Below are 20,899 nucleotides of genomic sequence, written 5' to 3'. Positions count from 1 at the left end.
GATCCCTCAGGCTGTACTGCATCAACAAGCGACATCAGTGTGTAAAGGATATCACCACATGGGCTCAGGAACACTTCAGAAACCCACTGTCAGTAACTACAGTTGGTCGCTACATCTGTAAGTGCAAATTAAAACTCTCCTATGCAAGGCGAAAACCGTTTATCAACAACACCCAGAAACGCCGTCGGCTTCGCTTGGCCTGAGCTCATCTAAGATGGACTGATACAAAGTGGAAAAGTGTTCTGTGGTCTGACGAGTCCACATTTATAAATTGTTTTTGGAAACTGTGGACGTCGTGTCCTCCGGACCAAAGAGGAAAAGAACCATCCGGATTGTTATAGGCGCAAAGTTGAAAAGCCAGCATCTGTGATGGTATGGAGGTGTATTAGTGCCCAAGACATGGGTAACTTACGCATCTGTGAAGGCGCCATTAATGCTGAAAGGTACATACAGGTTTTGGAGCAACATATGTTGCCATCCAAGCAATGTTACCATGGACGCCCCTGTTTATTTCAACAAGACAATGCCAAGCCATGTGTTACATCAACGTGGCTTCATAGTAAAAGAGTGCGGGTACTAGACTGGCCTGCCTGTAGTCCAGACCTGTCTCCCATTGAAAATGTGTGGCGCATTATGAAGCCTAAAATACCACAACGGAAACCCCCGGACTGTTGAACAACTTAAGCTGTACATCAAGCAAGAATGGGAAAGAATTCCACCTGAGAAGCTTAAAAAATGTGTCTCCTCAGTTCCCAAACGTTTACTGAGTGTTGTTAAAAGGAAAGGCCATGTAACACAGTGGTGAACATGACCTTTCCCAACTTCTTTGGCACGTGTTGCAGCCATGAAATTCTAAGTTAATTATTATTTGCAAAAAAAAAATAAAGTTTATGAGTTTGAACATGAAATATCTTGTCTTTGTAGTGCATTCAATTGAATATGGGTTGAAAAGGATTTGCAAATCAGTGTATTCCGTTTATATTTACACCTAACACAATTTCCCAACACATATGGAAACGGTGTTTGTATTATCGGTGTGATGAAATAATTTTCTATATCAACCTGGTAATTATAGATTCAATAATTATTGTGCACCCCTAGAAATTTGGTTAAAAGTTTATTTAAAAAAAGTTTTCCTATTAACCTAAAATATGTATTTTCACTTTCAGCCAAGCACACTGCCTCAGGGAACAGTGAACATGAACCTTTGTTCTGATGTCATTGACGCTGAGCCCAAGACAGGCCAGAAAAACTCTTTATGCATCATCACCCCAGAACAGGAGTACTTCATCAGAGGAGAAAATAAAGAGATAATTAATGGGTAAGTGTTTTAATATTACTGATAGTAGTTCTTCCTTGAACTATTTTTTTCTCATTTTAAAACATAATTGTTAACCTCTCTTCAGCTGGACTGAACAACTGGTTGTGTATCCACGCACAAATAAACAGAACCAGAAAAAGAAACGCAAGGTAGAGCCTACAACCTCACAGGTATCTCTATTAAAGGTTTTTTTGTTGTGTCTTACATAGAGTGCTTTGGAAAGTTTTCACAGCACTTAACTTTTCCACATTTTGTTATGTGACAGCCTTATTCCAAAATGGATTAGATTTATTTTTGTTCTCAAAATTCTACACGCAATACCCCAAAATAAAAATGGGAAAAGGTTTATGTTTTTTTAATTTGGCAGATGTATTAAAAAAATAAAAAATTAAAACATCACTTGTACATGAGTATTCACAGGATTTTCTCAATACTTTGTTTATGCACCTTTGGCAGCAATTACAGCCTCAAGTCTTTTTGAATACAATGCCACAAGCTTGGCACACCTATCTTTGGGCAGTTTTGCCCATTCCTCTTTGCTGCACCTCTCAAGCTCCATCAGTTTTGATGGGAAGTGTTGGTTTTCATCCAGGATGTCTCTGTACATTTCTGCATTCATCTTAGTCTAGTCAGGGAGGTGACGAAGAACCCAATGGTCACTCTGTCAGATGTACAGCATTCCTCTGTGGGGAGAGGAGAACCTTCCAAAAGGACAACCATCTCTGCACCAATCCACAAATCAGGCCTGTATGGTAGAGTGGCCAGATGGAGGATATTGCTTAGTAAAAAGTTTGCCAAAGTGCACCTGGAAGACTCTCAGACCAGGATAAATAAAACCATTTGGTGTGATGAGACAAAGATTGAACTCTATGGTGTGAATGCCAGGCATCATATTTGGAGGAAACCACCGCTCATCACCAGGCCAATACCATCCCGACAGTGAAGCATATTGGTGGCAGCATCATGCTGTGGGGATGTTTTCAGCGACTCGAATTGGGAGACTAGCCAGGATGAAGGGAAAGATGAATGCAGCAATGTACAGAGACATCCTGGATGAAAACCAACGCTTCCAATCTGATGGAGCAGGAGAGGTTCTGCAAAGAGGAATGGGCACAACTGCCCAAAGATGTGTATGCCAATCTTGTGGCATTGTATTCAAGAAGACTTGAGGCTGTAATTGCTGCCAAAAGTGCATCAACAAAGTATTGAGCAAATGGTGTGAATACTTATGTACATGTGATTGTTTTTTATTGTTTTCAAATTGTCATTATGGGGTATTGTGTGTAGAATTTTGAGGACAAAACTGTATTTATAACATTTGGGAATAAGGCTGTGACACAATGTGGAAAAAGTGAAGCGCTCTGAATACTTTGCGGATGCACAGTATTTTAAATGTTTTGGTTGCTGCTATAATTTTAAGCACAGAGCCATTCTTTTGTCTTGCCTGTCTGCACGCAGGAGCCAGGCCCAGCCAAAGTAGCAGTGACTGGTTTGGGCATCCCAGAGGCAGAGAAGGTTCCAGACTCCAGTTCCATCATCTGGCAGGAAGAGCTGAACCAAAGAGAGGCGGAAGTGGCTACAGTCTGGACCCCTGCTGAGCTGCCCCCAGGATCGCCGCCACTCCCTTCAGGCAAGGATAAATAACACGTAATAGTTGCATGTTGTAGTAAAGTATTTTTGATATGTTTATTGTTATGCCAGTAACCTTTTTTGAAAATTTGGCAATCCAGAGTTTTAAATCCGTGATGCAAACATGACAACAATAACTTAGTTTGTCTGAGTTTCTATAGTAACATTACACCAAAAAATAATCACCGTCCTATTTGAATTATTTTTTAGGTGAATTTATAACTGTCAGACATGAGTCTGATGCTGGCTCAGTGAATGGTGATGAGGTGGACCATGGTAGCGGGGTGCTGCACGGTTCTGTGCCACAGCCGCCCAGTGACCTCCTTTCCCCAACAGGCTCCTGCTCCAGCCTGGGGGGTGTACCCCGCTGCCTCTCTCCAGCTCCCAGTGACCCCTTTCCCTCTGGCAGCTCACTGCTTTCAAATGGTTCTCACATCAGTGGTTCTGTAAGCTCTCTGGACTCCGATGCCAGCGGCAGCACAGTGACCAGCACTGAAAGCCACCCAGCCAATCAGAGGGGAAACCATTTATACAGCCACCACGACACACATCGATCTCGAAAGCTGGAGGCCGAGGAACGAAAGGCAGAAAAGAGGAGCCGTTTTAGGAGCCCTGACAGACAAGAGAGGGAGGCTGTCCTCAGCCCAGAGAGGAGGTCAGTGTCTTACATCTACATAGGTTTTCCTCAATTACCAGTATGTGTCGAACAGCCCCTTCTGTCTTTTCACATTGCAGGACTGACACTAAACAGTTATGTGAAAATTAGGACACCCCATATTGGAACTTGTCTTTTCAGGAATTGCTGCACGATTTGGCAAAAATTGTGAATCACAATAATTTTTGCTTAAAACTTTTTTGATTGTATAATAAAAAAAATGAAAAAGACAAGTCAAGAGAAAAATCTATTATTTAATGCACTTGTTCCAATCCCAAGCTTACTAATGACATCCAATGAAGTGGGGCAAACTCGGCAAGGCTTGCCGGGAGATAAGAAGAGCGAGGAGGAAATGTTGGCTGTCATGTCAACAACAGTGCAGCATGACTCCTTGAATAAAATGGCACCATTTGTTTGAGGCAGCTTGTTAAATGAAATGTAAATAATCAGCATCATTGTGAGATTAGATTCCATGATGTTAGTGTTAATCGAGATTGTTTTTTTTTTGTTTTTATTGTTGCGCATAAAATGTTGAACATTTGTCAAAACATGCAACCCTCCTTTTAGGGATTTGTACTGAATTCGACTGAATTCCATCTGTTCTACCGAGTACCAATTTTCAATACCTAGGTTGCATGTGACATCACATCCGGTTGCAAATTTGGCACCGGCTCATGCAAATTCATAGGGAAATTTCTCTTGGTGATGTTGCAATGTTCAACGCCAACAAAGACAGCATGCCTGATAGAAAGCAGTCGAAAGTAATGCTCCACTTTTTAAATGAGCTTGTTGCTAAATTACTTTGGATATGCCATTTACATTCTACCGATTACCGTTGCCGATTTTATGCGGTGATTTCAATACCTTTAAATTTGGCAATCAAAAATACAGCAACGATCCGCGTACAAACAAACAGCTGGTGTGTTGTAGGTACAATACTTACAGGAGAACACTTTGTAGGGCTCAACAAATTTTGGCACCTTTTAACATAGTTCCAACAGGGGATTCAAAAGTGTCCGAAAACAAGATCTACTGGACAGCACAGTAGGGCTGGACAATTAATCAGATTTTGATTTTGATTTTGATTATGGCTTCTCGCGATCATGAAAATATAATAATTGACAAAAAATGATTATTGGGCCGTGCAACGTGCATGCAAATTCCGTAGCTTGTGATTGTGAAATTAACGAGGAGCGAATGAGTGGAAAAAAAGAGCATGTCTACTAGAATTTTGGAATATCACCATGGTTGCTACCGTTTATTTGACACAGCGCTAATATGCCTAATCAATAATCACTAAACTCAACAAAAGCAGTAAGACATGTGATTTCCGTGTTCACGTAACCGTGAACGGAGTCACATAAAATAAAACGGAATACGTTGTTAAACGCAGAGTATCAGGGAAATTGACATAAATGTAGCTGACATGATGTCATTGTGAGGAGAAGAACATTTGTTTGGGAAAATAATGTGTCCAGTACCACTCATTCATCCCTGACACACTCAACTGCCCTGTCTTGAACTAAACATTGTCGAGACGGACACTTGGAATGGAATGGAAAATACAAATGTGTTTTACTTGTTGTTTATTTGTTACTAATGTTTGTTTATTTATAACTTAAAATGTTCCCAAATTACTGATTAATCATGTTATTAATTATGATTACAATATAAATAAAAAATAATCATGATTATTATTTTTGCCATAATCGTCTAGTCTTACAGCACAGTTATCATTATCAGCTTGTTAGTTGCCTGTGCAATTTTTTTTCAGCAGGCACATTGAAAAGATTATACGTGAAATTAAGTACACACATACAACACAGGTGGAAATGTTATTTTTCTTCATTTAAAGCAATTACATCTCTTATTTAAAAGTGGTGGGGATAGGTTGATTGGCAACATTAAATGGTCCCTAGTGTGTGAATGTGAGTGTGAATGTTGTCTGTCTATCTGTGTTGGCCCTGTGATGAGGTGACGACTTGTCCAGGGTGTACCCCGCCTTCCACCCGAATGCAGCTGAGATAGGCTCCAGCACCCCCCGCGACCCCAAAAAAGGGACAAGCGGTAGAAAATGGATGGATTTAATAGTGGTCATTATATGTTTTTTCTACATTTAAAACACTGTAGTCTACATAATATGTAATGGTGGTTCTTTAGTCAAAATGTTGCATAGATTTTGTTTTACAGACCATCTTCAAGCTGCTTTACGACTGTCTCTTTTGTGGGCAGTCTTATTTACGTGCCTCCACTTCGACTGTGTCTTCGCCCCGTCAGCTATGTTGCTCCACAACAGTAGGATAGAGACAAAGAAGGAACTCACTGACTACAACTTTGGACTACAACTGAATAAAAATGGCGGACTCGCGCAAAGCTCTTTGAGAAAACCTCTACCATACATAAAGATATTCGCTGACGTAAACAGGGGCAAATACATCACCAACTAATCAAAGCAAATATGAAGGAAGGCAAGATTGTTTTATAAGATACTGTATATTCGCCATGCCTCCACTGTTTGATTTAAAAATTTCAGGGCTTATGAGGATCGCAAATACACAAAAATAGTGCCAACAGGTAAAAAAAAAAAAGTTGGTCATTTAAGTGATTTGATAGATCAAATAAAATTGTATTGAGTTCTTTGGCATGTGCTCTCAGGGAACTTAAAGTTCCAATAGCAGCAACATAGTATGCAATATACAAGATAGTAGTGACTATAACAGAACAGCACGCAGGGTAAAATGCAAATAAATACATGAAATACGGATTTAAAAAAATGTAAAACAAAAATAATATGGGGAAATTCCAAATTTTCCAATTTACAAATGTACAGCTATATGTACTGTATATATGAATTGTTACTAATGCTTTGTTTATGTTAATAATTGAAGCTCATTGTCTACTTTCTAGTTATAATCTATGAGAACATCTCAAACGCTTTTGTAGTTGTTCCTTAAATCTTAATAGCAGTAAATGAAAAGAGTGGAAACAAGGGTGCCTTGCATGAAAACCACAACACATTTACACGCATATCAATTTCCAGACACAAGAAGGGATATATTTAGCTTTATAACCGCTTAGTGTCCTTACTAACAGATGTTGCATTTCATTTAAACTTTGCCCAATTTTCTTCAAAATTAATTGCTTGGTTGACGACGTTGAGCCAGAATGAGACACACATACACTCACTTTTCTGTGACGCACAACGTTTTTGATGCTCATACATAAACTCCTCCAACTGTTGTGGTTTGTTTGAAAAGGGAAATAAATGACAGTATGAGTATTGCTGCTGAATGAAGACATAAAAGGATCGTGAGCATCGTTATTACGTGTGCTTCTCAGAGAATCTGTTGTTGCATACTTCTTTTATCAGTCGTTACAACACTTACTGGAATCATGGAATATAAATCTACACAGTGTACTTTCCATTTAGTAATCTGCCTGATGGGGAGTGGGGAGGCTAAAAGTCCCACACCCACATACACACAGTAAAGACTTTTCAAACAAACCAAGAGGGGGTCATAGTTTTCCTCCCAGAGTCCGTTTCCTGCTCCATTTAACCTCTGCATCTATGTTTTCATTATGACAGTTTTTTATTCCCTCTTCATTTCCTGCCAATTTTTCAATAAAAGTATTTATCGCCCAAAGCACACTGTAGGACAAGTTAGTGACTTTTAATGTCAACAATTAAACAACCGCACTGCATGTGTATTTATTTGTTTTATGGTAGAAAATGGATGGATGGATGAATGTTTTCACTAAGAGACTACTGGAGATGAATATGTCACAATCAATACTTTTATTAAATGTTATGTGTAGTGCAGTTGGTGTTGAGCTATGTGCCATCCTTTTGCCCGAATGCAGCCTTGTTAGCCCCCCCAAACCACCCCGCCCAGCCCCCCCCCCCCACCCCCCCACCCCCACCCCCCCACCCACCCCCCCACCCCCCGGCCACCCTGACTTCGAGAGGGACAAGTGGTGGAAAATGGTTAAATGGATGGATGGATGGATGGATTATTTTTTTATTTACATTCTCAATACTATCCATCCATTTTTTTGACAGTACTTGACCTCATTAGGTTCAAAACATCGCAGCTGACTGCACGAAAGTCAGTCGGTCGCAGAGCACATTACATTAGCAACATCCTTATTTAAAAAAAACTGTTTTAAACCGACTCTGAAATGCACACAACATTTTGGGAAATAAATATGTCTTCGTCTATATTGTACTTCAGCTGCACGCTCATTAAAAATGTTGTATTTTAGAATCTAATATCAGCTTTTCAAACACTGTATGGTAATGCTACAATGTTTATTCACAGTCGCTCTGGTGTTATTGAGAAGTTGGAAGCCCTGGAGCTTGAGAATCAGGAGAAAATGGAGGTGGAAGAGACGGGCAGGAGTGGAAGCAGACAAGGCCGCAGTGAACACAGACGTTTCCACCGAGAGGTAAAGCTAACTATTTTGCTGGTGTGTGTTTCATGAGTTCCTGTTTGAGCAAACCATGTCAGTGTTGTAAAGCAATTTACAATACATACGCAGTCATTTGTAAACAGGAGTTTAAAAAAAAACATCACATGGCAGGGCATGTATGAGCTTAGTTTTTGGACATGCTTCTTCCCCCTCTTCTGACATGTGCCCTTCTCATCTTCCTATATTTTTTCTTCTGTCTCTGTTCCCTCCATCTTTTCCTCATTCTATTCTGTCTTTGTTTAGTTTGTGGGTCAAAGGTCACCCAGGCGTGTTGTACTCATTTTCAGTTTCCATTCTTTGGTGGGATTCCCCTGTGGATTTTGCATCCTTTTCCCACCATGCTCCCCCCCACTATTTTTGATACTGTTGAATAGGTTTTCCTTGTTTGGCCAGCTGTTTTTCACTCATGCAACTAATAATGTGTGTGCAGACAAAGACGCTGCATGTACACGTCTGTGGTAATAATACTAACAAACTACCGCTACCTTCTTGTTTCCTGGACACATTTGTTAATCGACGTCAAAGATAAGGATATGTTTGGTGGTCAAGCCAGCGTCTGTTCTCAATGGGTACTCAAAAAAAATGCACTATGCTTGCGTTGTTTCCAGCTGTACGAACCGTTCAAATCGTGAAAAGGACTACTCAGTGGCCTAGTGGTTAGAGTGTCCGCCCCGAGATCGGTAGGTTGTGAGTTCAAACCCCGGCCGAGTCATACCAAAAACTATAAAAAATGGGACCCATTACCTCCCTGCTTGACACTCAGCATCAAGGGTTGGAATTGGGGTTCAAATAAACAAGAATTATTTCCGGGCGCGGCCACCGCTGCTGCTCACTGCTCCCCTCACCTCCCAGGGGATGATCAAGGGTGATGGGTCAAATGCAGAGAATAATTTCGCCACACCTTGTGTGTGTGTGTGTGACAATCATTGGTACATTTTAATTTATTTATTTATAAACGTTTCTTCAGAGTTCCTCAAGAGTTAATCAAAAAGGGCAGAAGGGTGCAAGATTTTACGAAACGACAACGAGAAAAGTGGCATGCACTTCAAGGGAGCAGAATTGAAGAATGCGTGAGTTTGCAGTGATCACTCCGTTAAAGGTTTGTTTAATAGTCTTTAAAGGTTTAGTATTTCCCATTTAAGTATTATATTGACATTAATTGTATTTCTTAAAACAAAATTGCGCTACGAGTGTTTGAAAAAGCAACAACTTGGCAAGCCTAAATAAAAGAAAGAAAATGTGTGCAAAATCTAAAAGATTTAGGCTTTTACCAAAGAGCAATTATAAATTAAGCTTTCAGCCCATACACAATGTTGACATCTATATGTATATTTTGATAAAGACGGGGAAAACACGTGCACTCGTAAACGGCGCGTGCAACAAAAACAAAGCAACAAACATGGCTGTAAATGCGAAGTTAAATAAATAAATGCAACCTTACTCGAGCAAAAACGATGCATATTTTTCCGGGAGAGTCCTGATAGCAATTTTCTTGACCCAGCCACACACAAAGAAGTTGTAGACCTCCATGCTTTTTCAAGTTTCCATCTGTTGTGTCGTGTAGAATGATGTCTGCAGCACAAGATAGTTCGATATGTCTGGGAACTCCACCAGTGCCAGAATCCTGAGGGTTGCAGGTTCGCTCCCCGCCTCTTGACATCCAAATCGCTGCCGCTGTGTCCTTGGGCAGGACACTTCACCCTTGCCCCCAGTGCCACTCGCACTGGTGAATGAATGATGAATGATGGGAGGTGCTTGGAGGGGCCGTAGGCGCAAACTGGCAGCCATGCTTTCGTCAGTCTACCCCAGGGCAGCTGTGGCTATGAAAGTAGCTTACCACCACCATGTGTGAATGAATGATGGGTTGTCACTTCTCTGTGAAGCGCTTTGAGTGTCTAGAAAAGCGTTATATAAATCTAATCCATTATTATTATTATTATATATATTAAAACAGTAAAAGAAGTAGGTTGTATAATTTTAAATTCAACTATATTTAACAAAAACTTTAATATGCTCACTTATATACATGTATCCCTTTAGGAGCAGAGGGCCGTCATAGGTCAAGGTCGGGATTTCCCCTCCACTTTACCACCTCTTCGGAGAGCCAAGTCCCTTGACCGAAGGACCACAGAGTCAGTCATGACAGTGAGTGATGTATCTTCATTTTGCTTTTGTAAATTAGTCTTGCTATCTACATTATCATATATCGGTAGTTTGTGTTGTTTCTTGTAACAATGTCATTCTTGCCCTAGGAACACTTTGTTCGATTGTTACAGTCGTGGTCAAAACATACACTTGTAAAGAACATAATGTCATGGCTGTCTTGAGTTTCCAATAATTTCTACAACTCTTATTTTTTTGTGATAGAGTGATTGGAGCACATACATGTTTGTCACAAAAAACATTCATGAAGTTTGGTTCTTTTATGAATTTATTATGGGTCTACTGAAAATGTGACCAAATCTGCTGGGTCAAAAGTATACATACAACAATGTTAATATTTGGTTACATGTCACTTGGCAAGTTTCACTGCATTAAGGTGCTTTTGGTAGCCATCTACAAGCTTCTGGCAAGCTTCCGGTTGAATTTTTGACCACTCCTCTTGACAAAATTGGTGCAGTTCAGCTAAATTTGTTGGTTTTCTGACATGGTCTTGTTTCTTCAGCATTGTCCACATGTTCTCAATGGAGTATAAGTCAGGACTTTGGAAAGGCCATTCTAAAACCTTAATTCTAGCCTGATTTAACCATTCCTTTACCACTTTTGACGTGTGTTTGGGGTAGGGCTGAGCGATATGGCCTTTTTTTAATATCTCGATATTTTTAGGCCATATCGCGATACACGATATATATCTCGATATTTTGCTTTAGCCTTGAATGAACACTTGATACATATCATCACAGAAGTATGATGATTCTATGTGTCTACATTAAAACATTCTTGTTCATACTGCATTATCATATGCTCATTTTAAACTTTCATGCAGAGAGGGAAATCACAACTAAGTCAATTTAGTAAAAGTGTATTTATTAAACGGTTATTAAGCAGTGGCACAAATATTCATGTCATTTCCAAAACAGAAAGTGCAAGATTGTCAGAGACATTTTAAAACAAGCTATAAGTACACTTTTGTGCATGATGTCACACAAAATATTTCAATAAGTGTCAGATAAAAATCAGCTGCATATCAAATAGTATATGTCCTATGGTGTTGATGTGGAAATAGTTGCTTCGGCATTTAGTTGGTGTAGCACCGAACGGAGATGTTGACATGATGTAAAGACATATTCCCGCTTGAAGTCAAACCACCGTCAGACGATGGACCCCGTGCTGTTTTTCTTGGGAATTCATTATTCTTCCAATTGTTACCAGATTCGCACGTTCTTTCTCTCGTATTGCCACTCAAACCACACCGTTAGCTGTGATTGCTTATTATTTTTATTGGATAGTAGTCTGTTTATTTCAATTGTTGTTTTTTTCTTTATTACCTCTTGTGTAATTTATTTTTACCCCATATTTGTTCCCACTACCGCACCTCAAATTGGAGTCCTTAATCTCGTTATATGCAAATATAATGACAATAAAGTCCATTCTATTCTATTCTATTCTAGCATCACAGCTAACGTTACCATGTTGCTACCTCTCGCTCCGCGGGAGCGTGTGACGTTGCTCATGTGACAGTATGTGACGTATGTAAGAAGGTGCGCTTGTTTTAAAGTCTCTGTGAGAAGGAGAGACAGGAAAGAGTGAGAAACGCATGCAGTTTAATGCCCCGCAGCTAAAAGCAACTACGTGAGAACGTATACTCGAATATCACGATATAGTCATTTTCTATATCGCACAGAGACAAACCCGCGATATATCGAGTATATCGCCCAGCCCTAGTTTGGGGGTCATTGTCTTGTTGGAACACCCAACTGCGCCCAAGACCCAACCTCCGGGCTGATGATTTTAGGTTGTCCTGAAGAATTTGGAGGTAATCCTCCTTTTTCATTGTCCCATTTACTCTTTGTAAAGCACTAGTTCCATTGGCAGCAAAACAGACCCGGAGCATAATACTACCACCACTATACTTGATGGAAGCATGGTTTTCCTGGGATTAAAGGCATCACATTTTCTCCTCCAAACATATTGCTGGGTATTGTGGCCAAACAGCTCAATTTTTGTTTCATCTGACCACAGAACTTTCCTCCAGAAGGTCTTATATTTGTCCATGTGATCAGCAGCAAACTTTAGATGAGCCTTAAGGTGTCGCTTCTGGAGTAAGGGATTCCTTCTTGCATGGTGTGTTCCAGCAGCTTCCAATTCATTGCAGACCTGCTTTTTGATGGTTCTCGGTTGACTCTTGATCATCCTGACCAATTTTCTCTCAGCAGCAGGTGATAGCTTGCGTTTTCTTCCTGATCGTGGCAGTGACAAAACTGTGCCATGCACTTAATACTTACGAACAATTGTCTGCACAGTTGCTCTTGGGACCTTAAGCTGCTTTGAAATGGCTCCAAGTGACTTTCCTGACTCGTTCAAGTCAATGATTTGTTTTTTCAGATCTGTGCTGAGTTCTTTTGACTTTCCCATTGTCACGTTTGTAACCGAGTCTAATGACTGCATCACATGAGCCCTATTTAAATGGGCTCAGAGAAGTCACCGGGCGTCGTCAATCATAATCACTCACATGAAGTTAAGAGGCCATGCCATGAAGCTAATTTGATTTGATTGTAACTTTTCTACATCAACAAAATTGATAACGTATGTTTCTGTATGTATTCTTTTGACCCAGCAGATTTGGTCACATTTTCAGTAGACCCATAATAAATTCATAAAAGAACCAAACTTCATGAATGTTTTTTGTGACAAACAAGTATGTGCTCCACTCACTCTATCACAAAAAAATAAGAGTTGTAGAAATTATTGGAAACTCAAGACAGCCATGACATTTTGTTCTTTACAAATGTATGTAAACTGTTGACCACAACTGTATATGCTTTAAAAAGCGTTGCCAGAATGATATGTACTGTTTCGTGTTCAAGGTATTAAACGTGTCGTGTAGTGAATATAGTGTCACTCAGCTTATATTTACACTGTCTCCTCAATGTTGCCAGCTGACAAAGTGGGCGCGTTATCATATATTTTTATCTTCTTGATTAAGGCAGTATTATTTTGGCTATTTAAAGGATGTGTACGGTTAGTTTCTAGAAATTCACCTAAAAATGTTTGGCTTATATTGCTGAACTCACTTTCGCACTGCTTGAATCCGTAAATGCTCAACAATTAACACTTTCTATTAATTGCTGTAATCACAATTCACATTTTGTGGCTGTTTAAGTGGTTCATTCTATATTTGGTAAGGTACAGTTGGACTCTTAAAACACGAACACAATCGGTCTGAAAGATAATTTGATTTACAATAAATAAAATGTATTACCACAAGAAAAAATAATAAATACTTTGCAAGTACTGTTTTAATTAACAACTTAGCACAACTAACTGTGTATATCATAATATTTACGATGTAGCCTATCATTCTTCATCTTTGTACATGAAATCACGTGAAAGTTTTAGGACACTCCATGAAAATGTTAATGTTCACTCTGTTTAAGCATAGTTAAACACTTTGATATTCATTATAATACTATTAAGGGATTAATACACCATACCGATCTGAATAACACTGATAGGTTTGGCCAGTAATTACTGTATGTGATCGGTGAAGATCAGGGGCCGTACTTATCAAGCTTCTTAGAATTACTCCTAAGAAGTCTGCTAAGAGTTGACTTAAGAGTAAATAAATTCTTCGCTGAAAGCTGCACTTAAAAGTTAGTTATCAAGCGTCTTACTCACACTTTCAGCGAAGTGTAGGACTGAATCTTAAGTGTCACACTCAGAGCTGAATTACGACTTTACTATGTGCCGTAAACGCAATTTTAGGTGACGTCATTTCTGTGTCCATAGAAATGACCAATCACGGAAGGGAATCCGTTGTCTAAGAATAAAGAAATATCTTGGAAATATTTAAGTGGACAATGGGAGTGTATATTTTGACAATAAACTACAAAATAATATAAAACAAACTAGTCCCCGCCGGCACTCACGCTACCGCTCCCTCTCTTCTATCGCCCACACACTCACTGACGTCACTCACCTCACGGCCACACACATACGCTACTGTCATAACATTTTCTTTCCAATTCATTAATTAGGCAACTAATTTGAAACTGGTGTGGGTGGCTCTATATATACTAGCCCACTGCAGACACATGCAGAAATCAACATGGAATCGAAAAGTATTAAATCTGTGACAAAAATAATACCCGCTCTGTCTAAACGATACCGTTTGATCAGCTGCTCGTCATCAAACAAATCCAGGACATCGTTCCGCTCCCTGAATGTTCGCGCACGTCTCTCTCGCCTCAGTGCCATCCCCTGCTGGCAACTCCTAACCACTTAAGACACCTCTGAAGGTCTCTTAAATATCGTGGAGAGTAGGAGTGATTCTTAGACTTAAGAACGTTGATAAAAAGCTTTTATTCTTAAGTTTGAGAGTAGGACTAAATTTCGCAAATTCTCAGGACTTAAGTGTAAAATGGCACTCTAAGAAGCTTGATAAGTACGGCCCCAGATATAACATAATGAAATGAATTTACATATTTGTTTAAATATATTTTTATGTTTGTATTTTCTTTTAAAAAACTAAAATGTATTTGGGGTTACATTTTCATGAATTGATAAGGTCAGTGACGTCTTTTCTTTTTAATATTGATATTCAATATGGATCTCGGTATACTCCCTATATTTTTTGGCCAATATTATAAGAAGTGTGTTTTTGTACCCAATTATTTTTAGTCATGTGACATAACCTTCCTTTCTTGTACACTTACATCCATGCACAAACTGAGAGCAGAGGCTGGCATGACCTTGACTGCTGAAAGAATCAGCAAGGCTAGTGTAAAAACCTGTACATAATGCTAAGAGAAAAGTAGACTGCCGTAAAATACCAAATGTTAGACAGAAGAGAAACTGCTTGTATTAGCTTATGAAACAAGCATCAAGCTTTGGTAGAAACTTGATAGTTCTGTCATTACCTGCAACTCAAATGCTCTAAATGACTTTTGAAAGCCAATGTGCTGGTCTCCAGACAAAGCCTCTCCTGTTCTGCTAAGCTGTGCGATCCAGGGTTCGAATGAGTGCCAGAGGTTTAGCTGTTTAGAAAAGTATTGGGGCTTTTTGTTGGAACTATGGGGTCAGATTGGTTAGCTAACAGTGAAACATTTTTTTATGGACATCTTTAAACTACATTCAAACAACACAGTGATGGCTAATAAGCAATTAGTATGTATAGCTTTTTTTAGATTACTTGATGGTGTGTTAATTTTATTTCTATAGTTTATTACCTCTCTCCTCAAGACTAGTGTTTCTCTGATGCGATGGTATGAAGTTGTTACCAAGCCTCCACCTCTCCCACTTCTCTTCAGGTTACAGAACTCATTCTAAATTTTCTGTTTGTGGATTTTGCTTGCCGCATATTTTCAGTGCACTCATTCTATGTCTGTTTATGCTTGTGCACGCTTATGATTTTGTGTGTTCTCAATCTTCTGCCCAGCAGACAGCAGTACAAATGCCAGCACATACATCACGTTCCCCTTGATACCTTTGTCATTTTCTTGGTAATCACAGAGAAATTGTCCCTATAAAAAATAATAGAGATAGAAAAAAATCCATCCTAGCTCTATCAACGATTCAGGCAATGTTTAAGTCACATTTGAACATTCTTACCAGTCATACACATTTTTCTATGGAGATTAATTTGTGTCTTTATTACCAAAGCTTTTTTTAACACTAGTTTATGTAACTGAATTTTGGTTGTGATACACGATATTGCTTCAGTGTTAATTTACCGGAAGTGTGTTCAAAATAAAAATAAACACACACAATTTGCTCACAAATGTTTACATAATTCAAAATAATTAACATTTACATTTAATATAAAAATATAAAATTCTAACTAAAAAAATTCAGTTACGTAGATTCAGTGGGGGAAAAAAGCTTTGGTAATAAAGACCCAAATTACCTTCCATATTTTTTCCTACTTTTATTGTTGACTGAGCAGTTCGTTTGCATCAGACCTCAAGCCAGCTCAGTGCTATGTTCCTCAATTGCAAGGATATCGGCCGATTAGGTACAGTACGTGGGATTCTGTTCATGTAAAAAAAAATACCAGTTTGCTTTAAAGACAAAATGCCAATTACTTTCCAATGTTACCATTTCATTCTTTTATTATTGTCAGAGTTTGTCCTCAGCTGCCAACAGAGAGCAACTTGGACCGCTTTGTTCCCACACTACATTCATTTACAGTTCTTAGGCTGCCATCGCTTTGAGTTTTTTTTCCCATTAATGGTACGCTTCTGTGGTGGGATACAAAAAGCAATTGTGCGTTATTCCCATAAATTTGTTTTGCTGGGCATCATACAGAGTTGCCACAAAAGCCAAAGACAAAGCAAATCATGATCATTAGTTGATGCATGCTGAATAGAGGTTTAATGAGCCCCTTTTTTGCTGTATCTTCCTCCTTTGTATATGAAATTTTTGAGCCCCACCATCATGCATATGTATTTCATACAAACTATTTATTTAAATCAGATTAATTCTAATTTTAAATCACACTTTTGAATTTGGATTAATCGTGATTAATCACAGGTTACTACTTGCTTGAATATTTCAAAATAACTTAAAAAGGACCCCACTATTTGGACACAAATACGATTTTATTGTCAGAAAGTCATCCAGTAAAAAATCTTAAATGCTTTACTTGAATGTATGCCATTTATTTGCTCAAAATTTGGTAACGTTTTTAACTGAAGTGAATATTAGAGTGACATTTGCCAGCGAGCACATCTTTGCATTGATGTATGCATTGACCTGATTACTTACCCTAAAACACACACCGCCTTTCAGGTAACGATCTGCGATGAAGGTAAAAGGAGCATGTACACTCAAACAAAATTGCATAAAAATTTGCGTGTATACTAGATTATTGCAATATGTTTATATTAACTATACTGTATATTGTTTTACACATCCTAGAGTCTCACACACTGGTTGATTGTTTTCAGTTACTACAGCTTTCTCACTTAAATTCTGTGTTTTAATGTGGGGTTTTCTATGCTCATGTAACCACATATACTATGCACTAGAGGTGCTCAAAAATTGATTCACTTTCAAATCGCAATTCTTGTTTATCCTGATTCTAAATCGATTCATAATTTTTACAAATCACTTTAAAAAAGTTACAAAAAATTTAATTACTTTTAGAAAATACGTTTTTAAGCCCTTTTCATGCCTACTCACTGTGCGCATATATCATACGTCAGCAACCAAAAGGTTTTGTAACCTGTAACCACTTTTGAAAAGGTTTATTATAATTATTACACCAAATAATACATTGCGCAAATCGGTTAGAATCGAGAATCGCGTTGAATCAAATAGTCACCCAAAGAATCAGAATCAGATTGTAACGTAAGGTGTCTCAAAGATTCCTGCTTTTATTATGCATTATACTCTAAATTTGTTGTACGTTATCTTATATGTATGTGTGTTTGTGTGTTTGTTGAGCGTGTTCATCACGTTTGCTACCTGTGGTCACCAGTCACATATGTATTTATTTCCCACTGTTTGGAATCACAGCAGTTGACAACAATATCAAGCGATGCAGCTAACATCCTCGGCTGGATTCTTACAGTGCAAGAAAGAATAAGGCAGAAGTTGTATCTGACTAGTGGTCTGCATTGAGACCGCATCTCATCTCTTATTCGGCATTGTCCAAGCCATTGGTCAGGTTCAACTTGTCCCACAGTTGTTGTGTGATTTGACTGAGCATGTTTGACTTTGTTGACAAATGTGTGTGGAAAATACTTCTACACATTTAAAATAGGGTTTTGTATGTTTTTGTATTGGTTAGATTACTTTTTCAGTTATATAAATGCAAATATAATACTGTACAAATAACATTGTTCATTTTAAATTATTTAGGATGAAATAAATATTTTCCACTTGAATGAAGTAATAATTCTGTAATATTTACTTTTTTCTTTTACATTGTAGCCCGATTTACTGAACTTCAAGAAAGGCTGGATGGTGAAGCTGGATGAAGGACAGGTAATTAAGTTGCTGGTTTTCTGTAAGTTAAGATAAAGCCCTTTTCCATAAAACCCTTGCACTTTTTTTTTAGCATTTATGTGCCTTACAAAAGCATGGCGCCCTTGGAATGTTGTATCATAAGGTGTTTAATTCTCGTCTATTTGCTCTTCTATTCTGGTTAATTTGGTTAAATGTGAACGCAGTCCGTTGCATTAAAATAGGACCAGTAATTGGGTACAGAGACTGTCTGAAAGATGGGTCTCAGCCCACCCACGAAAGCACTCTGTAGTTTTGAGGGAAAAAGGTTTATTTGCCAACCGCACTAAACCGGATGTGATATGACCAAATGCGAGCAAAACTTTGCAATTGTTAGAAAAACCTAACAAAAAGATGAGTGATAATCTTTTAAAAAAAAAAGAGTGAAAAGCGCTAGTGCAGTAGTTCAACATAACTGGCTCTTTCTAACAAAGGAGATGTGTTTCACATTACAGTCGATGAAGTTGTTAAAACAATGTTTCTTTCTAACACGTATCTTGGAACGTTTTTTTTCATCTTATATAAGGTCCTGAGTTCAATCCCGGGCTCGTGATCTTTCTGTGTGGAGTTTGCATGTTCTCCCGTGACTGCGTGTGTTCCCTCAGGGTACTCCGTCTTCCTCCCACCTCCAAAGACATGCACCTGTGGATAGGTTGATTGGCAACACTAAATTGGCCTTAGTGTGTGAATGTGAGTGTGAATGTTGTCTGTCTATCTGTGTTGGCCCTGCGATGAGGTGGCGACTTATACAGGGTGTACACCGCCTTCCGCCCGAATGCAGCTGAGATAAGCTCCAGCACCCCGCGTGATCCCAAAAGGGACAAGCGGTAGAAAAATGGATGGATGGATGGATAATGTATATCCTCTTAGTTACACCTGTGCTCATAAAGTTAATTTGGATGCGTAACAATGTCCAACATTAACTGTCACATATCCACTCGAGGTTCAACTTCATGCATATGCAATATTATGCTTTATTTGGTTTGCTGACAAAATCAAGTGTGAATTTTTTTAATTCTCAGGGCATTCAATTGATCGCAACTGGACTGTTTGGTTTGTCTAAGAAGATTTATCTCTTCCAAGTAGGCTTTATCAGTTCATGCTCACTTAGATTAGTCAGATCTAGACCAATCTAAATCTAAAACGAGATCTGACCAATCTAAGTCTATGAGCATGAACTGATGAAGCCTACCCGGATGAGAGGCGAAACGTCCTCTAAGACAAACCAAACAGTCCAGTTGGGATCAATTGAATTTCTGAAAATTGAAAAATGTATACTTACAATAAATACTACTTACTACTAAAGATACTTACAAAAAGATACTTATTTAGCACAGTTTGGTTGTCATTTATACTTTAATTTGTCAGTGGACTAAATATTGCACAATAATGCATAAAGTCGAACCTCAAGTCGGTAGCATCAGATATTGTCAACCATATCGACCAATCTAAGACTAAATGTGACCAATTTAAGTCTGAGTATGAAATGATGGAACCTACTTGGATGAGAGATGAAACGTCTTCTAAGACAAACCTAACAGTCCAGTTGCGATCGATTGAATGCCCTGAGAATGCAATGACCTGGATGAATGAGAACATCCATAGACATCCAGTTTTTTTTATTTTTGGTGTGTGGTGTGAACTCACCCTTAAAAATAGATTGCCCGTAGGTAATAGGCACACTTTAAGCTGAACCTATAGTGATGCAATGACATAATATCTATAGGTTAAACAACAGATTTTTCCTACTTTACCTGAAAATATTTTTTTTTCCCTTGTATGTACTGAAGTGGAAGAAATACTGGTTTGTGTTGACGGATCACAGCCTGCGGTACTACAAGGATTCTATAGCAGAAGAGGTAAGGTATGATATATTCATGCTAGAATTTGAATTTCTTTATTCATACAATGTTTTCTTTGTCTTTTAAAGGCCTCTGACTTGGATGGCGAGATTGATCTGTCAACTTGCTACAATGTAACTGAATACCAAGCTCAACGGAATTATGGGTTCCAAATACAAGTAAGAGAAAATCTCTTGTTTTAGGATGTACATTCATTCATTGATGGCATTTGCTGCAGAATATATACTTTACTGTAGATATCATTCTGTTTGATTTTTTTATGGATACATCACTCAAAAGACCGTTAACTACTGGATTTGACTTTAATATTGTAACCATACCTTGTTCCTAACAAATGTTACAAAAGGGAAAATGTAAAGGTTTTCCAACTGCATCGTAAACACAATAATTTAGCAACCACAGATTTTTTAAAATGTTTTATATTTATCTACAAGTGGGAAAATTTAGTTTTATATTAATATACCAGTGGGATACAATGTGTGCATCTACTACATTTATTTCTAGTTAAAATGGAATTTGTAGTTTACTGTTTTGTAAGTGTTTCATCATTCTTGCTTTTTTAATGATTATTCTAGATCAAATGTAATGTTTATTGTCTTTTTAAACTTTGCATATGTATTTATGTTTATAAAGTTGTATAAGCCTATCTTCGTTATAAATGTTTAGACTCAAGAGGGAGTCCACACACTTTCAGCGATGACGGCAGGGATACGGAGGAATTGGATCCAAGCAGTCATGAAAAATGTCAGACCATCAACTGCTCCTGATGTAGCAAGGTAAGTACATTTGTATTGC

At 38.4% G+C, this 20,899-nt stretch overlaps 1 protein-coding gene across 6 annotated transcripts in view; it reads left to right on the top strand.

The window, feature by feature from the left end:
- The window catches only part of mprip (myosin phosphatase Rho interacting protein), a 74,990-nt gene that overhangs the window by 35,334 nt on the left and 18,757 nt on the right, over positions 1 to 20,899 (top strand). For 5 of the 6 annotated variants that reach the window (XM_062056335.1, XM_062056334.1, XM_062056338.1 and 2 more), the window contains exons 4-13: positions 1,170 to 1,321; positions 1,407 to 1,491; positions 2,780 to 2,951; positions 3,161 to 3,605; positions 7,925 to 8,051; positions 10,116 to 10,220; positions 18,171 to 18,224; positions 20,033 to 20,101; positions 20,173 to 20,262; positions 20,771 to 20,880. In XM_062056335.1, coding sequence (XP_061912319.1) covers positions 1,170 to 1,321; positions 1,407 to 1,491; positions 2,780 to 2,951; positions 3,161 to 3,605; positions 7,925 to 8,051; positions 10,116 to 10,220; positions 18,171 to 18,224; positions 20,033 to 20,101; positions 20,173 to 20,262; positions 20,771 to 20,880 — 1,409 coding nt within the window. The remainder of the gene's footprint in view (positions 1 to 1,169; positions 1,322 to 1,406; positions 1,492 to 2,779; positions 2,952 to 3,160; positions 3,606 to 7,924; positions 8,052 to 10,115; positions 10,221 to 18,170; positions 18,225 to 20,032; positions 20,102 to 20,172; positions 20,263 to 20,770; positions 20,881 to 20,899) is intronic. The other variant, XM_062056337.1, reaches the window with a different exon arrangement.

This window comes from Entelurus aequoreus, linkage group LG08 (assembly GCF_033978785.1).
Source record: "Entelurus aequoreus isolate RoL-2023_Sb linkage group LG08, RoL_Eaeq_v1.1, whole genome shotgun sequence".
Lineage (NCBI taxonomy): Eukaryota > Metazoa > Chordata > Actinopteri > Syngnathiformes > Syngnathidae > Entelurus > Entelurus aequoreus.
The sequence above is the reverse complement of the archived record's forward strand: the minus strand, read 5'-3'. Positions and strand labels throughout refer to the sequence as shown.